Below are 24,728 nucleotides of genomic sequence, written 5' to 3'. Positions count from 1 at the left end.
GCGTGCATGGCCCTGAAGGTTTTATCTTGGCTAATATTCCAGGCACCTTATGGCACTACTTTGGGTTTCTGTGAAGACTCCAAATAAAGTGTCTGTAGCCTGATGAAAGATTTAACACATTTTTTTCCTGAACAAGCTTTGTAAATGTTACACTAAAGCTAAAGAATGTACTTGCTGATGGGAAGCAGCTTATTTTTTGCTGTATTCTTCACTAAAAGCACCCTTTACACGTGGTGCATCTGTGTTTCCAATGTGTGGTTCGTGCAGCAGTGGAGGTTCTGTAACAGTAACACTGGAGGGTGCAAAGTTGGGATTTCATTTCCGCTTTTCAATAATGCCCATGGAAATGCCTTAATTTACCTTTATCAACATATCTTTGTTGTTCCAAATAGAAACAGCCAGAACAAATGTGTCCATGAAAGGACTGTGTGAAGGGGCAATAATAAGTAGATTATGTTTAGCAACACAAATTGTATTTTGTGCGACCTGAATGTTGATATAGAGAGCAAAGGCTGTCATAAGAGTTAGCTTTAGATGGCCTCAGGGAAAGGATGGTTTGCGCTTCATGTGAAAAATAAGATGCTTTCTCAGCGTTTTCTCTGCTTTCCTTATTTGTATTTTGTCTTGTTTTCCATTTGCTTCTACTAAATACCAAGGAAGGATTTAGGCACCTAGTTGGGGTGTCTCAAGGAGAAGCATATTCAAGACTACCTTTTATCTGTGGATAGCCGTCTCCTTAGGCTCTCTCCAGTCAAGGGGCAGAGATCATCTCTGATCAGCGGTGCTGAAAGGTTAAGGGCTGCTGTATGCCTGAGCTTAGATTGCGGCTCTCTTCTCGGTCCCCAAATATTTTAGGAACACTTGCTCCTTCCAAGGCAACACTGTAGGGCAGGAGAAGGGAGATTGACAAATGCCTGGGCGCAAAGGTGAGCTCTTTGCTACTTCTGCTGTGGACCTGGTAAATATTTCCTTTATTATCTCCTCCTAGTCGTGCACTTGGCTGACCTTTTTTTCTGAACAGATCTGCTAGCTTCTGTGGCCTTTCAGGGCTCATGTGCCTCGGGAGGCTGCCTAATTTTCCAGCTGAATAGGGTCCTAAACACTATGGGGCACTCACTCGCGTTTCTTCACGATTTATTTCTGAGGGTTAGAAATCATAATGAAGGGCTGTGTGTGTTCTGCGTGAGTAGGCACTGAACAAATATAGAGCAAGGGGTTCAGGATAAGGCCAGTACATTTTGCTGGAAGTTCTGCTTCAGTCGGCATATTGCAATCCTTATCAAGGATTAAAAGTATCATTTGCCCCTTTATTTAGATATTTCCATTGGAGAGAGCTTACAAAAGGAACACAGATACCAATTTCACTTAGAAAATGGGGAAATAAAGCTTGACAAGGTTGTTACATGTCTGGTCCTGAAAAAAACTAGTCTTGTACACCCTGGCCCATCCTCTTTTTTCCCCCCCAACACGTCATAGAGCAGTGGCCATGCACAGTCACCCTCATTCTCCTTGGTAAACACCAAATACTCAGCAATGAAAAGAGTTTTATTTTCCCAAATGTAACGGAGGCAGAAGGGATGGCTTTGGGGGACAGAGGGGAATATGTATTGCATTCTTTCAGATCTGAAATATAATAAAAATATTCCTTAAATTTTGTGACTGAAAGCTAAAGTACAACTGTTTCTTATTCTGGTGATTTCAATCAGATGTTCTGTCATTGCCCAAATGACAGGTTTTTCCCCCCTGGTCTTTGTACTATAAATAGTGAAGACCAGCGCCACTGTTAGGGAGAGGCCTAAGCCCCATTTGAAAGACGTTAAATATCTGTCAGGGAAAGCCAGGATTGTCCTATGGCTTTTCCTGTGTTTTCATGGCAACTGGCTGCTGCCCGCATCTGGAAAAAAGGCTGGTTTTTACATTGCTCTACCTTGTGTTGCAGCGAGGCTGGAGCTGGAGCTGATGCCGCTGCCCACGTTTGCGGTTGGTCTGCGCGGCCATACAGCACACGCGTTGTATGTGCCGTAACGGAGAAGGGGCATCACGCCGTGCACACCCGTGCTCTGGCTAATAAAGACTGTCCTCTATTCTACCCGAATACTGGAATGATGGGGCTTATTTCTAATGGCTGAGGGCTCCCCGTCAGCACGATTGCCCAGATGTCCTGAGGGTTCGTATTGTGACCCATTGGCATCAAATAACGTCTTTTTGTTGACGGTGTTTGGGGGGAAGGTTTGTTTGGTTTTATGAACAAAATAGGACACTAGTATTTCTCAGTTGCGCACGTAACAAAGAGTGCAAAATAGTGTATCAGCGCTGCTCCTGGTCCTGGTGGGTGCGTGTGCTAACACGCCTCTTGGAGAAAGAACTTACTTTAAAAGTACAGTTATTGGTGGTTGGGACCACTGGAGCCATCATGCAAATACAAATATACTTATCCCTTATTTAAAAGGCAAAAATAAAATTAAATGTGCTGAATGAAAACTGTGTCTCATTTATGTACCATAATCATATTTTTTGTATATTAAAAATGCCAAAAAGGATTAGATCATTTAAATTTAAAGCTCTCAAGTTAAACAAGAACAAAAATGTTCTAGTAAGCCTATTTAAATAAACTAATTGACCCTGTTTGTCTTAATGCATATCAGCCAGATTTTAATTTCTACTTTTTTCCCAGCCTCATAACGTGGATATTAAGTTTCGTCCTAGAACACCCGTATAACTTTGCTTTTTTGTTTCAGATTCAATCTGTGCAATACAGCTATGTGACAGGACACCATAGCCTCTCTCTGTGGTATTTGCAAACCCTTATCATTATTGTTAGGGCTACAAAATGATCGGTTTTAAGTTCCATTATGTGATAGTCATGAAAACATTACATTCAATGGCAATGTAATTGTATAAGAAACCACCAAAGTCAGCCTCCTCTCAGGAGCTGTAAAAATAGCTTTCGTTCTGAACAAACACATAGGGTACTCAAGCCTTTATAACTTTATCATGCCTTTGTATGGCCGTGTGTGAGGTGTAATAAACGAACAACTAAAAATCCACTTGCACGTACTACTAAGGGAAGTATTACAGGGATTTCAGGAGGGGTCGGAAGCTGATACGTGGATTACGTGTGGTTGATTCTCCACTGTCGCGCCTGCTGCGCAGTCCCTGCTGCCACGTATGCGGGAACGGAGAAATACCAAACCAGAAATCTTGGCACGCTTCGCTTGGTGGCTGTATTTTACCCTCACCTTCGCCGGCACGGGAAGAAGCGAGGTTGAAGTTAACAGCTTCAGTGCTTACCTCCCATCTGAATCATTGAACTGTTCAAGCTGCCAAAAGCGTTTAGTCTAGTGAGATATTTTAGAACTTCTAACTCAAGGGCGACAATGGGCATCGCTGGCTGCTGAGCGCTTTGGGAATCTGCCACTTGCTTAGGTGTCTTGCTATGAATCAAGCTGTTCAGAAATTTGGCTTTACAAAGCGACGAACCCTTGCGAGTCTGGCCCTGCCACTCTTGAAAATCCAACCTTAGGAGTCCAGTTCTGCCGCTGCCTGTAAGCAATGGGAATAGTTTTATGTATTGTCAAGATTCAGTTTAGGGGTAGTATTTGCATGCTATAAAAGAGAGATTTGAGGGATAATTTTTCAGAATTCTAAATATCTATCGTGTTGGCTTTGTGTGTTTATTTTGGGAGGGGGTTTGCAGGTGGTAGATGCGGCTGGTTTTATTTAGCCTGCATGGTCTGACATTTGAGAGATCCTGGCTCTTTTTGCCTTTCGTTTGAGTTGATTGTTCTGGAAGCTTTCCTGTATTGATTTTTTAAAAAAAGTTATTTCAAATGTGGCTGGGGAAAGGGCTTGAAAATTCATCCTTTTGACGCTCATCCAATGTGCTGATTTTAGGATCTGCATGTGAGCCTTTAGTCAGAGGAACAAAGGGGGCCCTCACCGCGTTTTCTGTTCCTCTCCAAGCATGATTTACAAGCTTTGCTGGCCTGAGAGTAATCAATGACTCAGTTTCCTTTGACCTGCTGAACGAGAAATGAGAAGGGACTTCTCCACCTCCCATCGCTCTGACCAAACTGGGACTGGTACCGACCCTTCCCGTGATAAAGTGGGGGCTGTGCAAGTTCCAGTTATTTTGGGATGCTATTCAGTACAGCGTTACAGCTGACAAGGAAGGCGTTTTGACAACCGGCTCCGTTCCCAACCCTACGAGCTGCAAAAAAGCTCCGGCTTCCTCCACCCACGCATGCAAAATTGTTTTTTAGCCCACAAGGTAAACTAAAGATATAGTTAAAAGTACCAAGTGGCTGGAATACCCAGGGATGTGAGAATGAGCAGAGCTCACACAGTGATGATTTGAAACAAGCCTTGTGGCTTTTTAATAATGTGCCAAAGCAGTCTCAGTGGTGGGCCAGCAGGCACCATATTCTATCTTCTGTGAAAGAACTGGGCCCAGCAGGCCCCGGCTAATGCAGACAGCCCCTTCACTCTGCTGGAGGAGACAGACTCCGAGATGGCAATCAAGGCTTGATTTGCCAACACATTTCCAATGATTAAAATGTAATTAGCACAACTGAGTGCCTCCTCCCCAGCTAATTTTAATACATGCTGTGACAGGCAGGCAGCCGGCTGTGCCTCGGCCCAGCAGCAGATGGAAGCAGAGGCAGCGGGAGAGGAAAACCATTTTGCGATGCGACTGTTCGCATCACAAAACCATCAGGGCGCTCGGCTCTTAGAAGGCCCTTGATGGCAGCACATCAAATTGGCGCTGTCATATCTGACCGTGGCAATGGCAGCCATCCTTCATGCTGTCCCAGAAGCACAGCAAGGCAATTTGCAGGCTTAACCCTTTGAGGTCTTGGGGGGAGACGAGGCTTCGGGAAGGAAGACGCCCGTACGCAGGGCGTTTGAGTGTGATGTCCTTGGTAGTTTAGGGAGCGTTGTTTACACTCTGTCATTTGGCTACCTTTGCTCATTTTTCCAAGTATGAGGTATTTGCCGAGAAGCATCACAATAACCAGTTATTTCTTCCCATTAAAAGCAGAAGTGCAAATAATAAAAGATTCTACAGCTCAGAAATACCCCTATATGTCCCTATACAGCCAGTTTTGAGAAGGAGGAGAGACATCGCTTGTATGTCAGCACATGGCAGACACGAGTGAGTCACCGAAGCCAACCCCAGTGGGAGGGGAAGGAAGCGCGTCCTCTTCTTTAAGAAGGAGGTGGTTTCCCTTCACTTCACCATCATTTGTTTTAGTTGAAGTGGGTCATTGTCTTTGGTGTTGGTAAATGCATAGAGTCCTGTACAGTTCGAGTCCTTCCAGCTGTGAATTACGTACCGGTTATGTGGGGACAAGCATATATTCCCATTGGGTACTGTTAGTTTAGCGTTGCTGGAGCATGGATCCAGTTTCAATAGACAAAAGGTGGGAGTTGTCGTCTGTTTCTTTATTGCCGTGCCATTGTAAAATTCTGCTTTGTGCTACTGTTAATGTGCCATGTATTATGTCTGCTGTTTTCCAGCACTTCTTTTTACGAGAAAAGGTCGAAGTTTAGGGAAGGCAGGTTTTGTGGCTGAGGTGTCGTGGCAGGGCAACAGCTCGGAGATGGGTATCTCCTGAGTGCAACCTCCGGTGAGGCACAGTCCTCGCCTGCCTTCATTTTCTCACTGGTGAAATAGCAATAAACCCCCCTCGTTCAGCAGTAATGCTGAGAACCTAAATTAAACAAGGTTTGCGCCTATTGACAAGAAATGATTGAAGGCGCTGTAGGAGTGTGCGGTGGGAAGAAAACATGTGCTCTTGAGCTCTCTTCTGTTGGGTATGGAGGGAGGAGGAGAGTCCTTGATAAATCCGATGCCTGTATCAAAGTATTCCTCAATTCAGAGGGTATCTGCTAACGTCTCTCCCTTGCATGTTAATAATTATTTTTAGGAGCTCTGAGGGAAGATGTAAGGCTGCCTTCTGTAATGCTTTATGAGAAACTGCTGTCTTCCTCCCTCTCACTTTCTCTGCAAGACCCCATTGGTGAACATTTTAGATTTTGTATTGAATTTCCTGTAGATCTCTCCCGCATCTTTTTATGATAGCTGCCACACAGGATAGCTCTGCTGAATTTTCCTCCAAGATTAAATTGGTTGTTAAGATTGTTCTCATAGTCTTTTTATTTTCCCCCTCCCAACAGTCCTTCAGATCCATACCAATGGCTTTGCATCGTTCTCTTTCTTTCCCTGAATTTGTAAATCACAGTGTCTTCTTGTAGCAGATTTTTTTATTGATTACTCAAAAAAGGTAGTCGAGCTTAATAGCAAAGCTGAAGTGGGTCTTAAAGAAGTGCTATTCCTGCAGCATGATAAAAATGAATCCTATGAACAAGAGTAAAACTCAACATACGCAACAACCTCACACCAAACTCATTGTAAAAGCTGGCAGGACCCACTGTTCCTGGGAGATGAGAAACGCTCCTGGCTCGGGAGTAAGCTCAGTGGTCGCCCACAGACCTTCGGAATTTGCGCAGCACGGAAGGGGATGTTCACACTGAACGGAGTTGGCCTGAATTGCTGGATATTAGGAGGTCCAAAGCATTAACGAGCTAGCTGTGGAAGTAAGAGTGGAAAGATGTGGATGTTTAGGGATTTATAAATTCACATAATTTAAGGCAACGAGGGTATGATCTGCTGTGACCTCCTGTATAGCACAGGCTGTATAATCTCCACTAATTACTTGTACTGCCTTGAGTACAATAACTCTGACTGAACAAGGGCACAAAATTTACGCAAGATTTTAATTTTTCATTATATTTTTTCAGTTAGGGAAAAATCTGCCCTGTTTTTGAGTGAATAATAAGAAATTATTCCCTGTTTTTAAAATATGCACCAGTCTAAATTTATCTGGTTTTTACCCATTGCATCTTGTTGTTCACTTGCTTTTTAGATTGAAGATAAAGCCTACAGAGGTTTTTGTGGAGAAGAGCGTGTTTGAAATCTCAGAGCCATCCTATTACTCAATTTTCAAAAGAGATGAGAATCAAACTTCCCATCATTTGGCATCCACAGTCTGTAAAACAGAGGGAGCCTCTACCTCTCTGAAAAGCCCCTTGTGAAATTCCAGGGCTCTGTATTCATAGAGAGCATCTCTGGAGAAAGCAATGAATTTCCATGCTCTACCTAATCTGTCTCAAAACTGTACAGCACTGGGCATTTTAAAACTCCTTTCTGTGCGCTGTACAAGGTGCAGGTGGTTTGCTGGGATCGTGCAGACAGAAATCCGGTGTGGATTTTTGCCTGTGGGATAGCAGTGACCCCAAAGATCAGAAACATGAAGCTTCTTCTCCTTCTAGACCCCCCATGGCTCCCCATATTCCCAGACAGACTTGTTTTGCAAGATGCATCTCCTTCTATTTCAGTATCTCCCTTCTTTCTTGACAAAAGGTTTAATGGGAAGTCCTATGTTTTACATTCAGGATGTCTCCTGGCCCTTCCATGGGGTTCCCCTTTGGAAGAGATAATTTCTAACAGTGTGAAGTCTCAGTACCATTGCAGCTGAAAAAGGAACATACGGGCAGTCTTAGTGACGCTCAGCACTGTGTTAGCTGCAGCCCTGCTTAAACACCGTTGTTGCCGGCAAAACTTGCATTTTCCAAGACTCGCCTAGACAAGGATAATTTTTCTGAACACTGTGCTAAAAGCCAGCTATTCAAACCGACACCTTGCCTTGGCTGTGCCAGGTAATTTGCCACTGCTGATAACAGTCATGGAGTCTGTGATACCATTTATGATACAGGAGTTTTTATCACCTTACTCTGGTGGTAGGTTAATGCAGCAGTGAAAAAAACCCAAACATTTTCTTATATCCCTGCCAGGAGCACATTGGTGGTAAACTGAGGGCCTGGTTTTCCACAGTGAGTATTTATACATGAGAATGGCTCCCGAAACAGAGGTTTGGGTCTTATCTGAAGCTCCCATCTTCCTGCTGCAAGTGTAACCGTATAGTTGAGCACTGGGAGTCCTGCGTTTTGTACATTACAGTGCTGCAGAAGGTGGTATTGGAGTAATAGCTTTTTCTCACAGAATCACAGAATCACTAAGGTTGGAAAAGACCTGTAAGATCATCAAGCCCAACCATCAAACCAACCCCACCATGCCCACTCAACCATGTCCCACAGTGCCACGTCCACACGTTCCTTGAACCCCTCCAGTGATGGTGACTCCACCACTTCCCTGGGCAGTTTATTCCAGTGTCTCACCACTCTCTCAGTAAAGAAATTTTTCCTAATATATTTAGGATAATAATTTCTTGAAACAGAGGAGGCACACCCGGGTTTGGGGCTGATTGCAGGAGGTCGTCAGGAAGAGGGAAGTGGAGGAGCCCAGCGTTGAGAGTCAATGAGGAGTAGCCGATAGCTGTGGGGGCCGTTTGGACATGCCGAGGTACCACTTCTAGCACTGCTTGTTTGTGAAGGGGGAAGCCCCAGCGGTGGATGCTCCGTTGGATAGCGTCCCCCCTGACTATGAGTATTCTTACTTTTTCTCGGCCACTCCATGAATAACAAATGGTTGAGTCCAGCTGATAAATCAGGGATATACAATTATGCTTACCTCTAAATAGAGAAATGCAACTCCTGTTTTAAATTCAATTATTATAATTGCAGCATTCTGGAAAAAAAAAAAAATGCATTCATTTCCTAATAAGAGACTACAGATTCCAAATTACAGCATCGCGTATGTCAAAACAGGAAATTTGAGGCAGGCAGGCCAAAGTGTGCCATTGTCTTTACAATTTATACTTACTTGCTGTAGATTTAGAATAATCCTTCCCTCAGGTCCAGCACAGACAATTTATAAATTGTACAAAGATGATAAAGGCAGCAATAAATAATAATAATAATAATAATAATAATAATAATATATAAAAACTGTGCAAGTGATGAATTATAAAACAGAGCATGGAAAAGGGAATGAAACCACAGCAGAGAAGCCAGTTTACAGGACTGAGTACACAGTCTGAGTTATTTTTCTGGCGTTATGACAATGAGGAACATTTATGGGAGTTTGCAAACAGCTTACAACACAAATCATTTTGTTTCAGGTTATATTTATAGGGCTTAGTTAAGAGTTTTTTAGTATCCATTAAAATCCACTGTTCAGAGGTTTATAGCTCAGCTGTTAAGGTCTTGTCCCTAAGGATCAATTGTTTTGGGTTGTTTGGGGAATTATTATTATTATTTATACAATTCAGTTTAAATTGCTTAGCCTAATGTAAAGATACAGCGCTCAAAAGCTAAAGAGTCCTTGTTGTTTGGGAAAGAAGAGAAGAGATGGCTTTTTATTCTTTATTTTTTGTTTCAGATGTTATTTCTACAACTATTTTATCTTACAAATCAATTGAATCTCTCTTCATGTGTGTTTCAGTAGCCATTTTGTGCTCAGAGTTGCTGCAGCCTGTAAAAGAGAACAACCCCTGTGCAATGTTATCGATATTGTATTGCTGCTTCTTTGTGTGCGTTTCTGTAATTTAAAATAAAAATAATTTTCAGTTGAAATGGCATAATTTGCTAGAGGTCATGCCGTTTAGTTGGTGGAAGATGAGATCTATATGGAAAATGTGTATGATGTGTCTAGGGCCTGATCGAAGTTTTACTGCTTTTTTTCTTCTTTTCCTTCTTTATTTCTTCTATTTACTAAGACCAAAATTCTCTAAGAAATATTCCTTTTATGCTGGACACTTTATAAAAAAATGTAGTGAAAAGTAACCAAATCCTCAGGAGCGTGCCATTTAATAGCCCAAATAGATGAGAAGTAGAGGGTTGACGGAAGAAGAGGCAAAGTGACTTGCCTGAGGTGATACTGATAGCCAGTGACAGAGATGGATCTTCTGAGTCCTAGCCCAAAGCTCGCTCTCTTCCATCATGTTGCTTTTCAACCTACGATGAAGTATTTTTGGTGAGAGGTGAGACAGATCCAAAGAGTATTACTGGATCACTACCGGTTAGGTAGATATGGAGGGTTAAGAACCTGACACATAGGGAAGAGGTCAACTAAGACATCTGATAGTTGCATTTCATAAACAAACGTAGGAGCATCTGAGCCAAATGAACTGCGTATCTTGAGAAAGAGTATTTTCAATTCTTAAAATGCACCTATCTGTGGAATTAATACAGTGGCTGCTCTTACTGAAATCTTTTTCCATTGTATCAAGCTTCCTTTGTAGCAGAATTTCCTAGCTGTTTCTTTTTTTAATGCTAAATATTCATGACATTAATTCTATTTAAGTCCTATGCTGTTATCTGAGACAAAATGTCAACATTTTTATGATGAACTACTGTATCCATTGCATACAGTAGAGTCCCAAAGGAACCTGTTTGTTGTGGCTGACTCTCAATCTCTGATTGAAAACCTGACTGACACCAGTAAAAGCTTGGTGGTTATCATTTCCCCATTTAAAATGATCCAAACAGCTCAATAGCCATCCAAGACCCGTAGAGTGTTTTTAGCCTGTAAGTAATGCATCATCTCAATCATTGTGCTTTTTTAACTACTAATTTTGGAATATCAGAACTTTTCCATTAGGTCAATAGAACGTTCAGCTACTGTCTTTTTGCCCTTTCCTCTCGTGCTGCAATCACACAGGACCCCAGGTTCCTTTTGGGCCCTGGAGAAGCATCTTTTCATCCTCTCTGCTTCCTGCCACAACCCTTTTTGTGGCTTATTCTTTTTACTTTTTACTTGGCTGTATGAACTGTAACCTCTGGACCTTCCAAGATCTGTAATACTCAGTTACATGCAGAAGAAAACAAGTTGATGTCGCCAACCTATTGATTCTGTTTTCAAAGTTAACTCAACCCTCACTTAGTTTTTTCGTCTTGTAATTTCTATTTGTGGCAGTGATGAAGAAAAGAAGAAACTCTCAGACCCCAGACTGTGAATGTAAAGCTGACAGTAAAAAAAACATGTAAGAGGAGTTCTCTGTGAGATACTGAGGTCAAAATTTGGCCATCTGGCAGTTAGGAATAGACATGTGTGAAGGCACGCCAGGCACCTGCTGAAGGCAGATCTGCAATAGCAAAGTCTTCAAAGGTTTGCTTGCTGCTTCTCAGCCATTGCATGGTTTTCATTTGTAGCTTCTCTTATCGAGCACAATTTCTAAATGAGGATGGTTGCTTCACTTTAAGGACGTACAAATGACTTGCCCTCACCTGTCAAGCATGATCCTTGTATTTTACCAGGCCCATTATGAACGCAATCTTTCTGTCGAAAATTTGCATACCTCCTTTCTTGAAAAGTAATGACAGCAATTTCTTTCCCTCCGCTCACTTTCTGAGTGTCTCATTTAACAGCACCTGTGAAACCGACAGGCGCAGAGATGAGAAGTGAAAGAGAGCAGTTGATTAAATCATCATCAAGTCGGGCCTCAGAAAGTCAATTCTGCTTCCCGTCTGCAATGATATCCTTTTATCTTAAAGTAATGAGCTATGGCACTTTTGCATCGGGTAATGCGATAAGTTCTATTAGCATGTTCCATTTGCTTCACAAGCAAGGGCAAGTCATTTCAGCAAGCTCATATCACTGCAATCAAAGCAATTGGCTTCACAGGCAGAGAAGAAAGAGGAAAGGCTCAGGGTGATTTTTATGGATCACAACACAGTGGAAAAAATAGATTCTTGTATTATTTTAACCCGTAACATGCTTTGCCTCTTGTCCATCAGGATATTTTGATTTCATTAGCTTGTAAGTACCTGGAAGACTCAAATTCCAGACTGAACTCTTGAGCTAAGACCAGGAGTTCTGAAAAATAGGAATCTTTTCTTATACAGATACACTGGCTAATGCACTATTAGGCACTGACTTCATTAAACACTGATTAGTTTAAGTCTTTGCTATTGACTTCGTTCACCAGTATAAATGCACATTTTTATTATTATTTACTATTATTTATTTTTTGAACCCTGACAAAGTACTCATCAGTTGAGAGGATGCTAAAAATGGCATTACACACTGCAAATTGTCATCATCGGTTGAGAGGATGCTAAAAATAACATTACATACTACAAATTGTCTACAGCCAGAAAGGCAGGTAAGGAGGCAGCAAATGTACATTCAGAGTCCCAGAGGCAAAGGCACGTACTCATTTTTTCCTATGGAGTATTGAGGAACTGAGGCAGGGAGTTCATCCTTCTATTGCAAAAGAGAATGACTTCCTAAAATTAAGATTCGGTTGTGTATGTGGCCAACAGCTGCTTGGTGCCCAGCTAGTCTAGTGGCATTTGGATGCCTGACTTGCAGCAGCACTTTCTGAAGATGCTGAGCTGAGTAACTCGTGGCATCGTTAGCTTTCTCATGGTACATCTGGAAAGCCCATTTAATCTTCTGCTGACATTGGTGGGAGCATCGTCCTGTACTTTGGGGATGGCTGGATTGGGCCTTAAGCACTTGTGGGATCATTGAGCAATGACACCATAAGAAAGCCATCGGGAGTGATAACTGGGGGAAAGAAGTTGCACTTTTCCAAGAACTGCAATAACTTACCAGTCTCAGCTCCGTTTCCAGGGAGCAAAGGAAAATGTGTTTCTTACAGGGCTGGTTTCTCTTCATCCTTCTCTGGGGCTGTGCCTGGAGGTGCCTGAGGATGTCGGCGGCGTGTTTCCCTTGGGTGAAACCGAGCCCCGGGCAGACAGGCAGGACAGAGGGCTGCGGCTCCGTCCCTGGCAGCCCTCAGGCAGGCTTTGCGCTCCCGCGGGCCCTGCTGCCTCCCCAGCCGTGCACAGCAAGCCTCCCAGTCTATCCCGTTCACACATAGCCACTAGCCTTCCCCTTCAAGTGATATCCCTGGGAATACAGGGATTGACACAACAGAATCAGACCTCAAAATCGGACTCATGTTTAGCTGTCTTTCTGGAGTGAAATCCCCCTTTGCTTTACAAATGAGCTCGCTGTGGTCTACCAGTTGCCAAGGATATGTACACATCCTATATGAATATAAGGTGGATCATCTTTATTGTGGATAGTAACTTAATCTGGTGTTTTCATTTTAATGCTCACAATATAATTCTTTCTTATCAAACCATTGTTTTGTTGATGGTAGAGCTAGAAGGAGCCTCTAATTGTGTCGTTTTGCTATATAAAACAATGCCAAAAGTCCTGGGAGTGAGGAATTAAAAAGAGTTAGAGCTGAAAGTGGTTCTAAGGTCTGAATAGTTTTCCTGTAAGGGGCCAAGATAACTTTAAATGTCCAAGACTGATACATTTCATCTGAAGTGAAGTAGTTTGGATAAAATGGAATTCAGATTAGAGGTCAACATTGCAATCTTTTGTCCAGACTAAGGTAATTTGTGTAAAATGGGACTTTTCTGTGAATAATCCATAATTTTAGCTTTTGAGAAAGCAGACCTTAAACTTCTCAGACCATCTCTGTTTCAGAGTCATTCCTTACAGTGAATCACTGTGGATAATGGTGAAGAATTGCTAAGCAGACTGTGATGTTAACCAATTTGTGAGATGCTATATATAAGATTCCTTGGCAAGGAGCTCCATGCTGAATGCTACTTGAAGGCAAAGTCAGAGATAGGAAAGAAAAAAGTGAAATTCTTGCTCTTAGTTTCTTTGTGACTCTGCCTGTCTCCATTTCATCAATTAGAAAATTGCCCATTTATTCCCTGTCTGTGTCTCCTTTCATCTTGGGGATGTTTTTTTCCCCTTTTTTCTTGGAAGCAAAGGTCTAATTGTATAGCTAAAATATCATCTTTGCCCTTTCCAGGGCTGTCAGTTTGTCATTGGTGGATAGATGGACAAGAATATTGTAAATGTCAGTGTGAACATGGCTGAGGTCTGGGTTTTCCCTCATTTTCTTCAGATTTCTTTTCAACAGACAGATGAGTAGAATCACTTTGTTCAGCGCTGGCGTTTCAGCAGCACTGACTCCTTTGGTGGCAATGATAAATGGATCCAAGATATGAAATAGCTGTTCCAGCAAAGTCCATTGAGCAGAATAGAGAACAATGCCCTCCTCAATGTCATTGTACATGATATATTCAATGATTGCCACTTTTTGCACAAGAATGCGTTCAATCAGCAAGGTACATAGAAATCCATAGTGTTGCATCAGCCTGAATGAGCTGGTGAGGTGGCAGAGACCTTTACTCAGCTTGATTTGGACCAGGCTCTCTCAAGCTATTAAAATGGGCTCAAATTATAGCTGTAACCTCATAGGGTGTCTGATTTTTGAAATGTGGCATTGGGATCAGTCTCATTCTGCGGGTGCTGTGGGAGATGTGCTGTGCATTTTAACTTGCACTCTCTCCAGCTGGGGCAGGGGATTTGGGAGGTACAACTAATCTTTAGCCCAATCCTCAGTTTTCCTTTTCTTCTACAAAACACAGCAGCAATGAAACCTCAGATGGGAATAGAAAAGTCCTTTTTCCATTTCCCACTGCAGTTAGATGTGTGCATTCTCCGTATCGCAGGGAATGCATCTTATGCTTTCACAACCCAGACTGATAGCAGTAATTTAGAAGGTTTAAGCTGCGTCGGAAAGAACTTTCTTTTATGCTGGTACAAAGACCTTACGAATTCGTATGTTCCCTCCTCACCTTGGGTTGATTTTAGGAACAACTATTTGAATTTTGACTGCAGCACACATATGAAAATGCAAGTTTATGGGTTACTGATTCTGATGAGTGCTTCTTGAGCATGAAGTTGCAGAAATACTGCAAAATGAAGCTTGAACACTTGGCACGTGTGTCAAGTGATGTGCTGGCTGGTGGCCTGCACAGTTTAGTTATTAAAGGCGTTTGAACAGTTTAAGTAATAACTATGGCCACTTTCAGCAAGTCATCGTCAGTCTGGTCTAGGTATTGCCCCTGATTATATAGAAATGAGGAGCAACCTTAAGGATTCCGTATGTCCTTTTAAGAATTTTATCTGTTGAGCTAGTTTTGAGCGAGCTTTCTATGTCCCTTGCTTTGGATTTGGTTTGTAGTGCTGTAGGTCCTTTGGGAAAACTGTTAAGAGTCCCTTCTGCCCTATCAAAAGCGTAAAATAGCCATTTTGAAGAATCCTTCCTCTGAGGGGCCAATCAGGCTATGGTTTGAAAAGATCTCACAGCATTTTGTGCCATGCTCATTTGAAAATTTGGCCGTACGTGGGAGCTGGGGGTGCTCAGCAGTTTTGCTAATCTGGCTTTCATTTCATTGCCTAAATGAGAGCTAAGGGCTGGTTGGTTGGGTGGGGTTTTGATAATGTAGGCCAGCTTTTGGAAGTTTGGCTCTGGGCTCGTCACAAGCCTGGCCCTCGGTGACTGTAGTCAGTCACGACTTGTGTTCAGTGTGGAGATAGTAAGTGCCTTGAGCCTAAGAATCAGAGAAAGAAGCTTCTGTTTGTTCAGGTGTAAAATGTGTCTTGCAGCCTCCTTGTCCTGATTTGTCACATTATCACTCGCAGCTTCCAGTGAAGCTAGTGGCAGTTATCCAAAAATCAGGTCGTGCTATCTCTGAATGGTATTTTGGATTTCCAGTTATTTGCAGGATATTCCGATGCAGCGTGTGCACAGAGCCATGGTTTCCTGAAACAAGACATGGGACAACACTGAAAAGTAATCTTTTCGTAATAGGTGCAAAATACTGAAACTCGGCCCAAAGCAGAAGGCCAGTACAAAGTGTTTGCATCGTTTCAATTCCAAAACAGTCTGGTGCTCTGAGAACCACAAAGCATTTAAATCATTTTACTTTTTTCTATGGCCTTGGGAGGCAGAGAAATGCTAGAGGAATTGAGGAATTGAGCAAGCAATGCAGACTCAAGTCTTCAAATTGACCACTAATTCTGGATAACCAGCTTCATGGTTGTTGGCTTTGGTTTCCAAGACCTGTTCTCTGGAAGTGGTTAGCAGTCAGCCTGCAGAAGATGGAAACACCTTGTGCTTTAGCACCTCTGGGAAGAAAATGCATCCAAAAATGTAAATGAGCACATCAGAGCAAGGGCCACTGGGGAACGTGTGTGCAAGTGCAATGCCTGGAGTGCCTAAACAGCAAAGTAGTCTCAGGCATGTGAAGAGTGTACAATTACTCCAATTCAGTTTCCAGCCTGAGCAGCAAACCTCATCCCCTCTTCTGCAAGTCTTTTTGGAGTTACCCCTGCACATAAATTGTCTGATTCTTTCCGTGAACCAAAGGAAATCCACGTATTTAATCCTCAGAAAAAGTTCAGTTTAATGTGGCTGTGCAAAACACGCACATGTAACGTGTATGCCCGCACATAAACACACACGTATACATACCGACTGTAAATATCACCCCAATGCAGTGCATAAAGTCCTTTCCTCCGGTCCCTCCTTTTTTTTTCTTTCAGACAGCTTGTCCATAAACTTCTGCTCTTGGAACAGGACAGCGCTGCTGGACGGTGGGTCTCCTTCCCTCGCGCCCCACCAACAAAACCTCTTTATGAGTGAAATAGATGCCTTGTGTGTGCAGGACTCCTGGCATTTTACAAAGTGTATCTGGAGCCAGGCTAGGCAAACGTTAGGAGCTGTTTGCTGAGTGCATTTATTGCCTTTGCATAATTTATGAGCTGGAGGGGTTTGACCATCATTCGTCTCTGCCAGAGGCTGGCACTGAGGGCTCTGGAGGATGGAGCTGTAAATTGGATGGTGCGCTCCTGCTGAGCTCACAGCAAAGTCCTCGGGTCAGTATGGGAATTTAATACCAGGAATGGAACTGTTTTCTCGGAGTGCCATGTGGGCCTCTGTGCAGCAGAGGCTTTTTTGGCAGCCACAGTGACTGGCCAAATCGCGAAGCTGTCAGTCACTGGGCATGTTGTGAAGGGAGCCTGAGCATTTTTAATCGGCTTGGCATCCGTGCTGCTTCCATAATGGACACCAGTAGGTCTCAGTCCTTCGCCATATGCTTAACTCTGGAGACAAGGTGCTTCTGGGTATAGCAGTAATTATTTGATGCGGAATTAAGCGGACCTTGAAATTAGAACTGGACTGTCGGAAAGCAGGAGGCTTAACACTTTGATGGAAATAACTTCCCACCGATACCACTGTGTGCATTTTCTCTGCAGATTCACTCGGATGCGGGGAACTGTTTTGCTGGCAAATTCAGATGTCACTGCTGGCAAATACTGCTCTCCCCAAGTACCTCCACACTGCAGAAAACACAAAACCCTGAGCTCTTTCCAAGCTTCTGAGTCAGGAAAAACTTAATCCACAGCGGAGGACAGATTCCTTAAACCAGACAAAAATTGGTGGGGGAAGGCGAGGCTGCGAAGCGCTGTGACCACAGCTGGGTCACAGGACACACGCACGTGTGCCCCAGCAGCGGGAGCGGACGGCCTGTTAAAACCCTCTGAACCCTGCTGCCAAAAGGCAGTCGTCCTTGCCTGCTTCTATATCTACTTTTTACCCCCTTTCTTTCTTCCTTCGGCTTCAGGCGTTACAATCAGGACTTGTATTGGAGTTTGTCTGGAGCAGAGGACACAGACAAATGGAGCAGTTGGTTCTGAGCTCCCAGTTTTGAAACATATAAGATGCATCATACGTTATAATGCATCCTAACTTGTAGAGCGCGCAATGCAGGGACCCAGAACCACCGGGCCCTCCTGGCTGTAACCAAGCAGTGGAAGAAAGTGCTGTAGCCCAAAAGCTCAATTTTTTCCAACAACTGTAAAATAGAGAGAGCAAATGGGAAATCTTGGTGACATGCTGTGTTTTTCGTGGATGAAAATACATATGCGTGTTTCCTTTTTTGTAAATGTAGGGCCTCGCTTTGCACATATACTTACCTATGCTTACCGTCGTACCAAAATCTCGTACATGTAGTCATGCTGAAGTCAAAATGCGTAATATTTACAGGGTAAGGGTATGAGTACTTCAGCTAAATACCGTACTGTTCTGGAAATGTGCAGTTTTCCTTTTGTCGGTCAAGTACACTCTCTTTGTTAACTTGATCGTTGTGTGAGGGTTTCAAAATTCAAGCTAAAACTGTCTCATATCTTCATGTTCCCTCTCATTTGTTTGTTACCAGAGTATTTAAGTGCAACTAGTGCTATATGAATCATTGCAGTTATTAAATAAATTTCACTTCCATTTCTATTTGGAATTATCTGAAAGCAGATTGTAATTTTGTCTAATCTTTGCTTCCTTTAAATTATTTGAAAAATACCTAGAAATAGTTCTTAGCTTTAATTTGTTAGTATGTAGCTCATTGGTGTGGGGAAGGCACCTTTTCACCCCCTGTAGCGATGAAGACAGAAAAAAGCCAGTGAAACCGAAAAGTTATAATTAAAAAACACACAGAAGATGACTTGATTTGTGCAAATCAAATACGTACGTTTGTGGGTGTTATTTGGCTACATCTATTCGCATCCCACTGTATAGTTAACCTTTGGAATTCACACAGTATAACTAATTTCAAAGCAATTTGGTTGTCTTATGAAAATACTCAAAGACGCATTAAACTGGATACAAATGCATAAAGGGCTTAACTGACTGCTCTAACGATGTAACACAATCAGCTAGTCCCTCATTTAGGAAAGCCTGGTTCTCATGTTTGGTGATCCTGTGCTTTCCTTCGAAGCATCTGCCATTAGATCTGCAGACGTATGAGTTCATCCTTGAATGATACAGACAATTCCGTCCTCTAGAATCTAAAATTGTAGTTTAAAAAACCCAGAAAACACAGAAGGGAGTGTTTTCCTCATTCTTCTGCTGTAGAGGTAGCCAAGTGTGACCACTCCATAGTTCCCCAGAATTAGGTGGGATGAATGAAATCTGTGTCCGAGAGCAGCAGCTAGGTGCGAGTGAGTTGCATGGTCCTTACGGTCCTCTTTCCAGCACAGCTTTTGTAGTTCTAGCAAATGTAAACGTGGTTTGGGTTTCTGATGCTTATCTGTACTGAACCTTGATTCATCTAGTCCTCTTGTATTTCTACAATAGTAAAAGTTACTAAAAAGTTGAGCAGTGGCGCTTGAGAAAGAGCAAGACCCGCTAGTGTTACTGTTCAGCCTTTTTATAGTATTGTAAGTGTTTACTCTGATATCTGGGCTACTCTTGAATTACAGAGAAACTCAATGAATCAAATAATTTGGCATGTTCTTGCTTCTGCTGTCATCTCTGAATTCTTTAGTTCAGCAGCTGTAAGCAAAGACATAGGGTGAACCCTCCAAGTAGTCCTGGAGTAAAACGGGGAATAGGCAAACCTAAGCCGGGTCCGTACACTCCTAGCTGAGAAGCCTTTGGAGCCAATTTATTGGCAGGCAGTATAAGCAATGCTGTCCATCAAAAGAAAACAAAGCAGCCCTCTAATAGTGTTTTTCTTCTTCCCTGATCCAGTTTTGCAGTCTAAATGTGCTCATGCACCATCAGCTCCTGTCCATGTGAATTCAACTAACAGAGGGCATTGCAAATGGCTTTTGTTGTTTTCAGTGCAATTTTTTCATAATTCAAACATACAAATGTATCGTCTTCAACAACAGTGTGGGGGAGAATTCCCTCCCGTACAGTAATTCAGCTTTTTCCTAAAGGTACCAGATTTGATGTCACAGGGTTTATGAGTGTTTCAGCCATCTTGTTCATCGAAGTCTTTCTTTTTTTTTTTTGCTATAGCAAGTTTCTCTTACCTGTTTTTTTTTTCCTTTTTGTGTTTCAGTGTGACAGCGACAGTGATCAAGAAGAAAAGGTAAGAAAGGGAATCAGTATGGGAGCAAAAATAAGTTGTTGGCTTTGTTGGATTCACTTATTCCTATTATTGTGTTATTTATTCAGCGTTTCTTTTTGGATTGATCTAAGGAATCTCTATACAAAGAAAAGACTTTGTTTCCTTTAATTTAATTTTGGAATAGACCTCCAAGGAAAGAGAATTCTAATGAATATTTTGGAGGCTACACAATTCATCTTCAAGCATATTGATGCCACGGTTTGTGCAGGTTCTTTATGAACACCAGTCTCAATACCAACCCTTTCTATGGCTACATTTTCCCTTGGGAAGTTCTAAGAGCAACCGAATATGTTTGTAACCCTCACATTTGCACTTTCTAACAGTTATTAAACCACTTTTATGGCCTGTTTCGCTTCTCTGCAGGCAAGGGTCTTCAAACTCAAATTGAAGTGTTACGGTTGATGTATATCTATCTATTTTTTAGAAACAACATTTGGAAACTGTACATTAAGTCAAGTGACACAACTTGCTGGTAATTATCTCAGTGGGTTTCTAAGTGGAAAAAGAGAAGAATGTCATGCTGAAAAAGAGTCAGGCACTGATCTCTAATGCTGTTTATTGTTTAGAAGGCGAACAGTAAAGAAGAACTAGTATTCACACTGATGCACATTTTTATGTCTTATTTTATGTTGTGAACAGACTAACATCTACCTTTCTTCTTTGGCAAAAACGAAATACGCATTGCATAAAAACTGGTCTAATTTCTTTATTTCCAGGATGGATTTTGTGATTTTCATTTGCATGTTGAGCCTTACGGGATGTTTTTGATAATGTAATCACTTTTGCCTCCTCTTTCACTGGATAAATTAGAGGATGGAAGTTGGGGGAGGGAAAATAATGCCAGAAAATACCGTTCATGTAATAACATTGAATTGTTTGGAGTTTCATGAGTGGTTCTGTTAACTACCTCCAAGTCAAGCCAAGAGGAAGCGAGATGACCATGCTGGTATGCAGCTTATACAACAGAAAAGAACAAATATGTTGTAAAATCCGCCTTTCATTAATTTAATCAGTTTTCTACAGGATTTTGTAGCAGGAAGCTAAGGAAATTTTCAAACCACTCTGTATGAAGCCGCCAAAGCTTTGCCCTTCAGCTTTTTCAGTAATTTCCCAAGTAGACATTTTTCTCCTCATGTTTCTTAATAATTTGCTAACTATGTTAAAGAACCACTGTTTACTTTGAACTGCAGTGATTTCCCTTTCATAAGGGAACTAATCACTGGAGTTAATCAGTGTGACAACAGAAAGGGGAGGTTTTGTTGGGTTTTTGCACAGAATATTAACCTGCGCTTTTAGATATGAATTTTTAATGCATTACCATTACATTCCATCCTGTGAAGTGATTATTCATTTTCAGGATGTTCCTTATGCGGTGGAAGATGATAAACTGAATTTCAGCTCCTATGTTTATGGCACCCAGAACTAGAAGTGTAATTTCCTGCCACTGCTGCATTTACGGAGCTCAACCTCTGCCAGTTTCTCAGTATTTTTCTCTTCCAGCGTTCCTATATAAAAAGGCAGAGAGGCAGCTTTTTGGGATGGTGGTGGTGTGCTGGTTCAGGATAGTTTCTGCAACACAATACAAGAGAGACTCAAGATTGTACCTCGTACAGAATATCCCGGTACTTGTGTGGGGAGGATTTAAAAACTAGATGTGCATTTCATCTCTGTGATCTATATTTTGTCTTCCCCCCTAATGAAATGAGATTAAGTGCAGATCCAAATATCCCTGATAACTTAGTGCTTTTCAAATCCCAGAACCAGACCCAGCCTTGAGTTTTATAGCTCTGGCCCAATTCTAAAAGATGACAGCTAACCCTGGTGTATTTATTCAGCCTGTGCTGGCAGCCTAAGCAAAGATCTAAAGGCCTTGTTCTGCTGTTAATTTGAATTCAGCATATGTAGCCTGTTATAAAATGCGAGACATCATCATTTGAGCAGGTCAAGCATATTCAGATGAAGACAAATGGTGCTTATTTGATTTTCTTAAAATCAGGAAATGAAAAAAGTGCTCTCTGGAGAAATCATGTTCTGCCTGACTTAGATGATAGACCAAGGCATGTACCCTAGATAAGAACAGGCGCTCGTCTTGCGGTTTTTATCTCTGAAGGACGGTGGGGACTGTCAGCTCGCTGACATGTGCATTATCCATGTCATTTTAAACAAAGTGACCTGTAGAAAAGTGCACTCTGCCGTGACATGATAATGGGCTGTTGGATGACAGGTAAAGTACACACTATAAAGGAGGCTGTGCGTTATTCCTTTGTTTAACTGACAAGTAGAAACTTCTTTTCTTCAGACAGGCAAGATCTTTTAGATCTCTTTCAATAGGACCCAGAAGATTTTTGAATTCCTTCTTTAAAGAAAATAACATTTTTAGGACCAAAAACTCCTATGAGCAAAATGCACTGGGGGAAGTGAGGCTGCCAGACCTCTGTGCCAGAGGTTCATCATTTCCTAAGTAGTGCTCAGCATCCTCCGTTTTCATTAATAACCAGAGGAGCTGAGGGTACTCAGCAGGATTAGACGTTTTAAGATCCTTGACCCAAAAGTCTTATATCACGATGAGGGTATTAGCCTCCAACTGTGGAGCTGTTCCAGTAGCGAATTGTCAGATTGCTCTTGGTCGATCCTAGGTTAACATATGCTGAGGATTGTGGAGTTATTCTCCTCCCACCACAAACATCTTTGCCTGAAATGCTTTTGGGAAGAGATCTACTTTTCTTTAGGACTCTCTCTTGCAGATTTTGATATCCTGAAGTATATAGAAAGTACGGTATATTGCTGTAGATGAATTCTGTACTTGCTGTTTGGAATATGGAAGGGAAACAATTTTGCTTCATTTAGGATTTTTGAGGGCAAACCCCCACTGATCCTTCAGTGTGCCTGGGAAGTAAGAGATCCACGAGAGGTCAAAGTAATGCAAGACAGGTACATATTTCTACTAGAGTAAATAAGACCTGGAATCCAGAAAGATAGACCAGTGCCTTTGAATAAAAAACGGCAGATCAGTATGATGAAAGTTGTGTGACAGATCGAGGTGGCTGAAAGACGAGTTGGTTCAAGCATGACTAGATGGGCCACTGTGAAGTAGGAGAACGCAGGAAGGAGCAGGACCTGGGAAGCGGAGGAGCAGATGAATAGTGAGTGGTGACGGAGTAGGAAAAGTAATGTCTCCTAGGCTGTTAGCATTATTTTTTTCCCCACTTGAATATGTATCTATCTGGCTGCGTAAATCATTGTTGATATCTGATCTCTATTAGGGGATGGCTGTGCCTTCAATCCATCTTCCCTAGCCTTTAATTGGGAGCCGACAGGCAGAGTCACTTTCTGTCTATGTCTGCCCTCAAATGAGACATTTCTCCAGAGATTTCTGTGGAAGAAGAAACAAGGACATTTAATTGAAAAACGATGCAGCCCCTGCTTAGCAGTACTGTAGCTAAGGCTGTGTCAGCATCTCAATTTTAAATGACATGTTTTGGGTGGATAATTTATCTATTTGTATAGATTCATGCTCCTTATTCCAATTTGGCACACAGTACTGGACCGGAGGATTCAAAGTCGGCATTTTGCTCTCCTGTTGCTAAAACACCTGAAGAGGTAGCAGGTATGTCTGTGGAAGGAGAGAATATTTGGAGGACTTGCATCAGAATGTGAAGCACTAATTCTTAGAGAGATGTCATTTTCTATCCTGGGATCCTTTCAGCAAATGCCGCTGGGATTTCTTACTGAATCACAAAAAAGTATGGATCCCAGAGGAACACAGATTTTCTCCATTAAAAAGTCTGTCAGTCTTCCTCTTTGAGCAGGTCTCCAGAGCTGATAATCTAAAATTAGGGCAAGCTATTGCACAGCTGACAAATTTAAGTGCAACTGTATTATCTTCCGATATCTAGATACAGTCTTTAAAATATACCTGTGGTAATTAATCCAATATTAAAAACACAAGCGCAAACACATAGTTTGTCTTCTGGAAATAACAGGAAGTCCTGTTTTGAAAAGATGTACAAACAGCTTTGATAAGGAAGTCAAGTGCTAAAGATGAGGTAGGGAGTAAGGCCCTTTTTTATTTGCCGTCTCTACCATTTCCTCTTACCACTCTGTTTAATTAGACTGATTTTAAAATTAAGGCTCAATCTGAGGCCCTTTAGTGATTTTTCACTTCTTAGGAAAATATTTCATTCATCAAGGGGGACTGCTTTGCAGTGTACACAGAGTTGTTACTTATGCTTGATTCAAGAGGAGAAGACGCCTGCTTCTTTCTTGAGTTTTATCCAACTTTGGTAGGGTGTACAACTTTAAAAAAATTACTGCAATCGATGACTTAATTCTGTGTATATCTTAGTGGTACCCAATCACTTCTCTCTTGATGAGGCTCTTCAATCCCATTAAAATGTGTTCTTCCAGGGCCCAGCAGCGGCTGGCTAGTTACAGCTACAGCTCAAGCACTGCCGAGTGGTTGGACTTGATGATCTTACAGGTCTTTTCCAACCTTAGTGATTCTGTGAGTGTTCCTACTGCAATGGGCTTTGTTTTGAGTGGACTCTGTATAGGATGCAAAGGGAGGAAAGAGATGAGTCAAACCGGTGGCTAAATTTGCAAGGCGTTGGCATATGGTCATAGGGGAAGAATAACAAAGTTTACCCCAGCTTGGGGGGGGATTAGGATGGGTGGGTGTTGTGCTTACTTAAGAAACCTATGCTGGTGGGAGCATGTTTCTTGTGAGACTTCATTACTTTTCTCTTTGAAGAGAAAAATAATGTGCCACTGAAAGCACCGTGAGAGCTGAAAAATGGTATTTCTTCCATCAGAATGTTTTTAATGATAATGCTAATACATTTGATTGCATATAAAACAGCTACGAACCAAAGATTATGGCATGGAAAATATCATAAAACACTCTGGTGTGCCTAGATAAAAGGAGTGGTTATTTGCGTACATCTGTACATACACAAAAGCATTCACACGTGCACCCTGTGCATGTTTCTGAAGTGCTTTTGGACAATTATTTTGTGTATGGCCTTTGG

General features: G+C 42.0%; 1 protein-coding gene across 2 annotated transcripts in view; it reads left to right on the top strand.

Annotated features, from left to right (window-relative positions):
* AUTS2 (activator of transcription and developmental regulator AUTS2) overlaps positions 1-24,728 on the top strand; it is a 796,238-nt gene that overhangs the window by 532,710 nt on the left and 238,800 nt on the right. For both annotated transcript variants that reach the window (XM_059829181.1, XM_059829180.1), the window contains exon 5: positions 19,633-19,662. In XM_059829181.1, coding sequence (XP_059685164.1) covers positions 19,633-19,662 — 30 coding nt within the window. The remainder of the gene's footprint in view (positions 1-19,632; positions 19,663-24,728) is intronic.

The sequence above is a fragment of the Gavia stellata genome, chromosome 25 (genome assembly GCF_030936135.1).
Source record: "Gavia stellata isolate bGavSte3 chromosome 25, bGavSte3.hap2, whole genome shotgun sequence".
Lineage (NCBI taxonomy): Eukaryota > Metazoa > Chordata > Aves > Gaviiformes > Gaviidae > Gavia > Gavia stellata.
The sequence above is the reverse complement of the archived record's forward strand: the minus strand, read 5'-3'. Positions and strand labels throughout refer to the sequence as shown.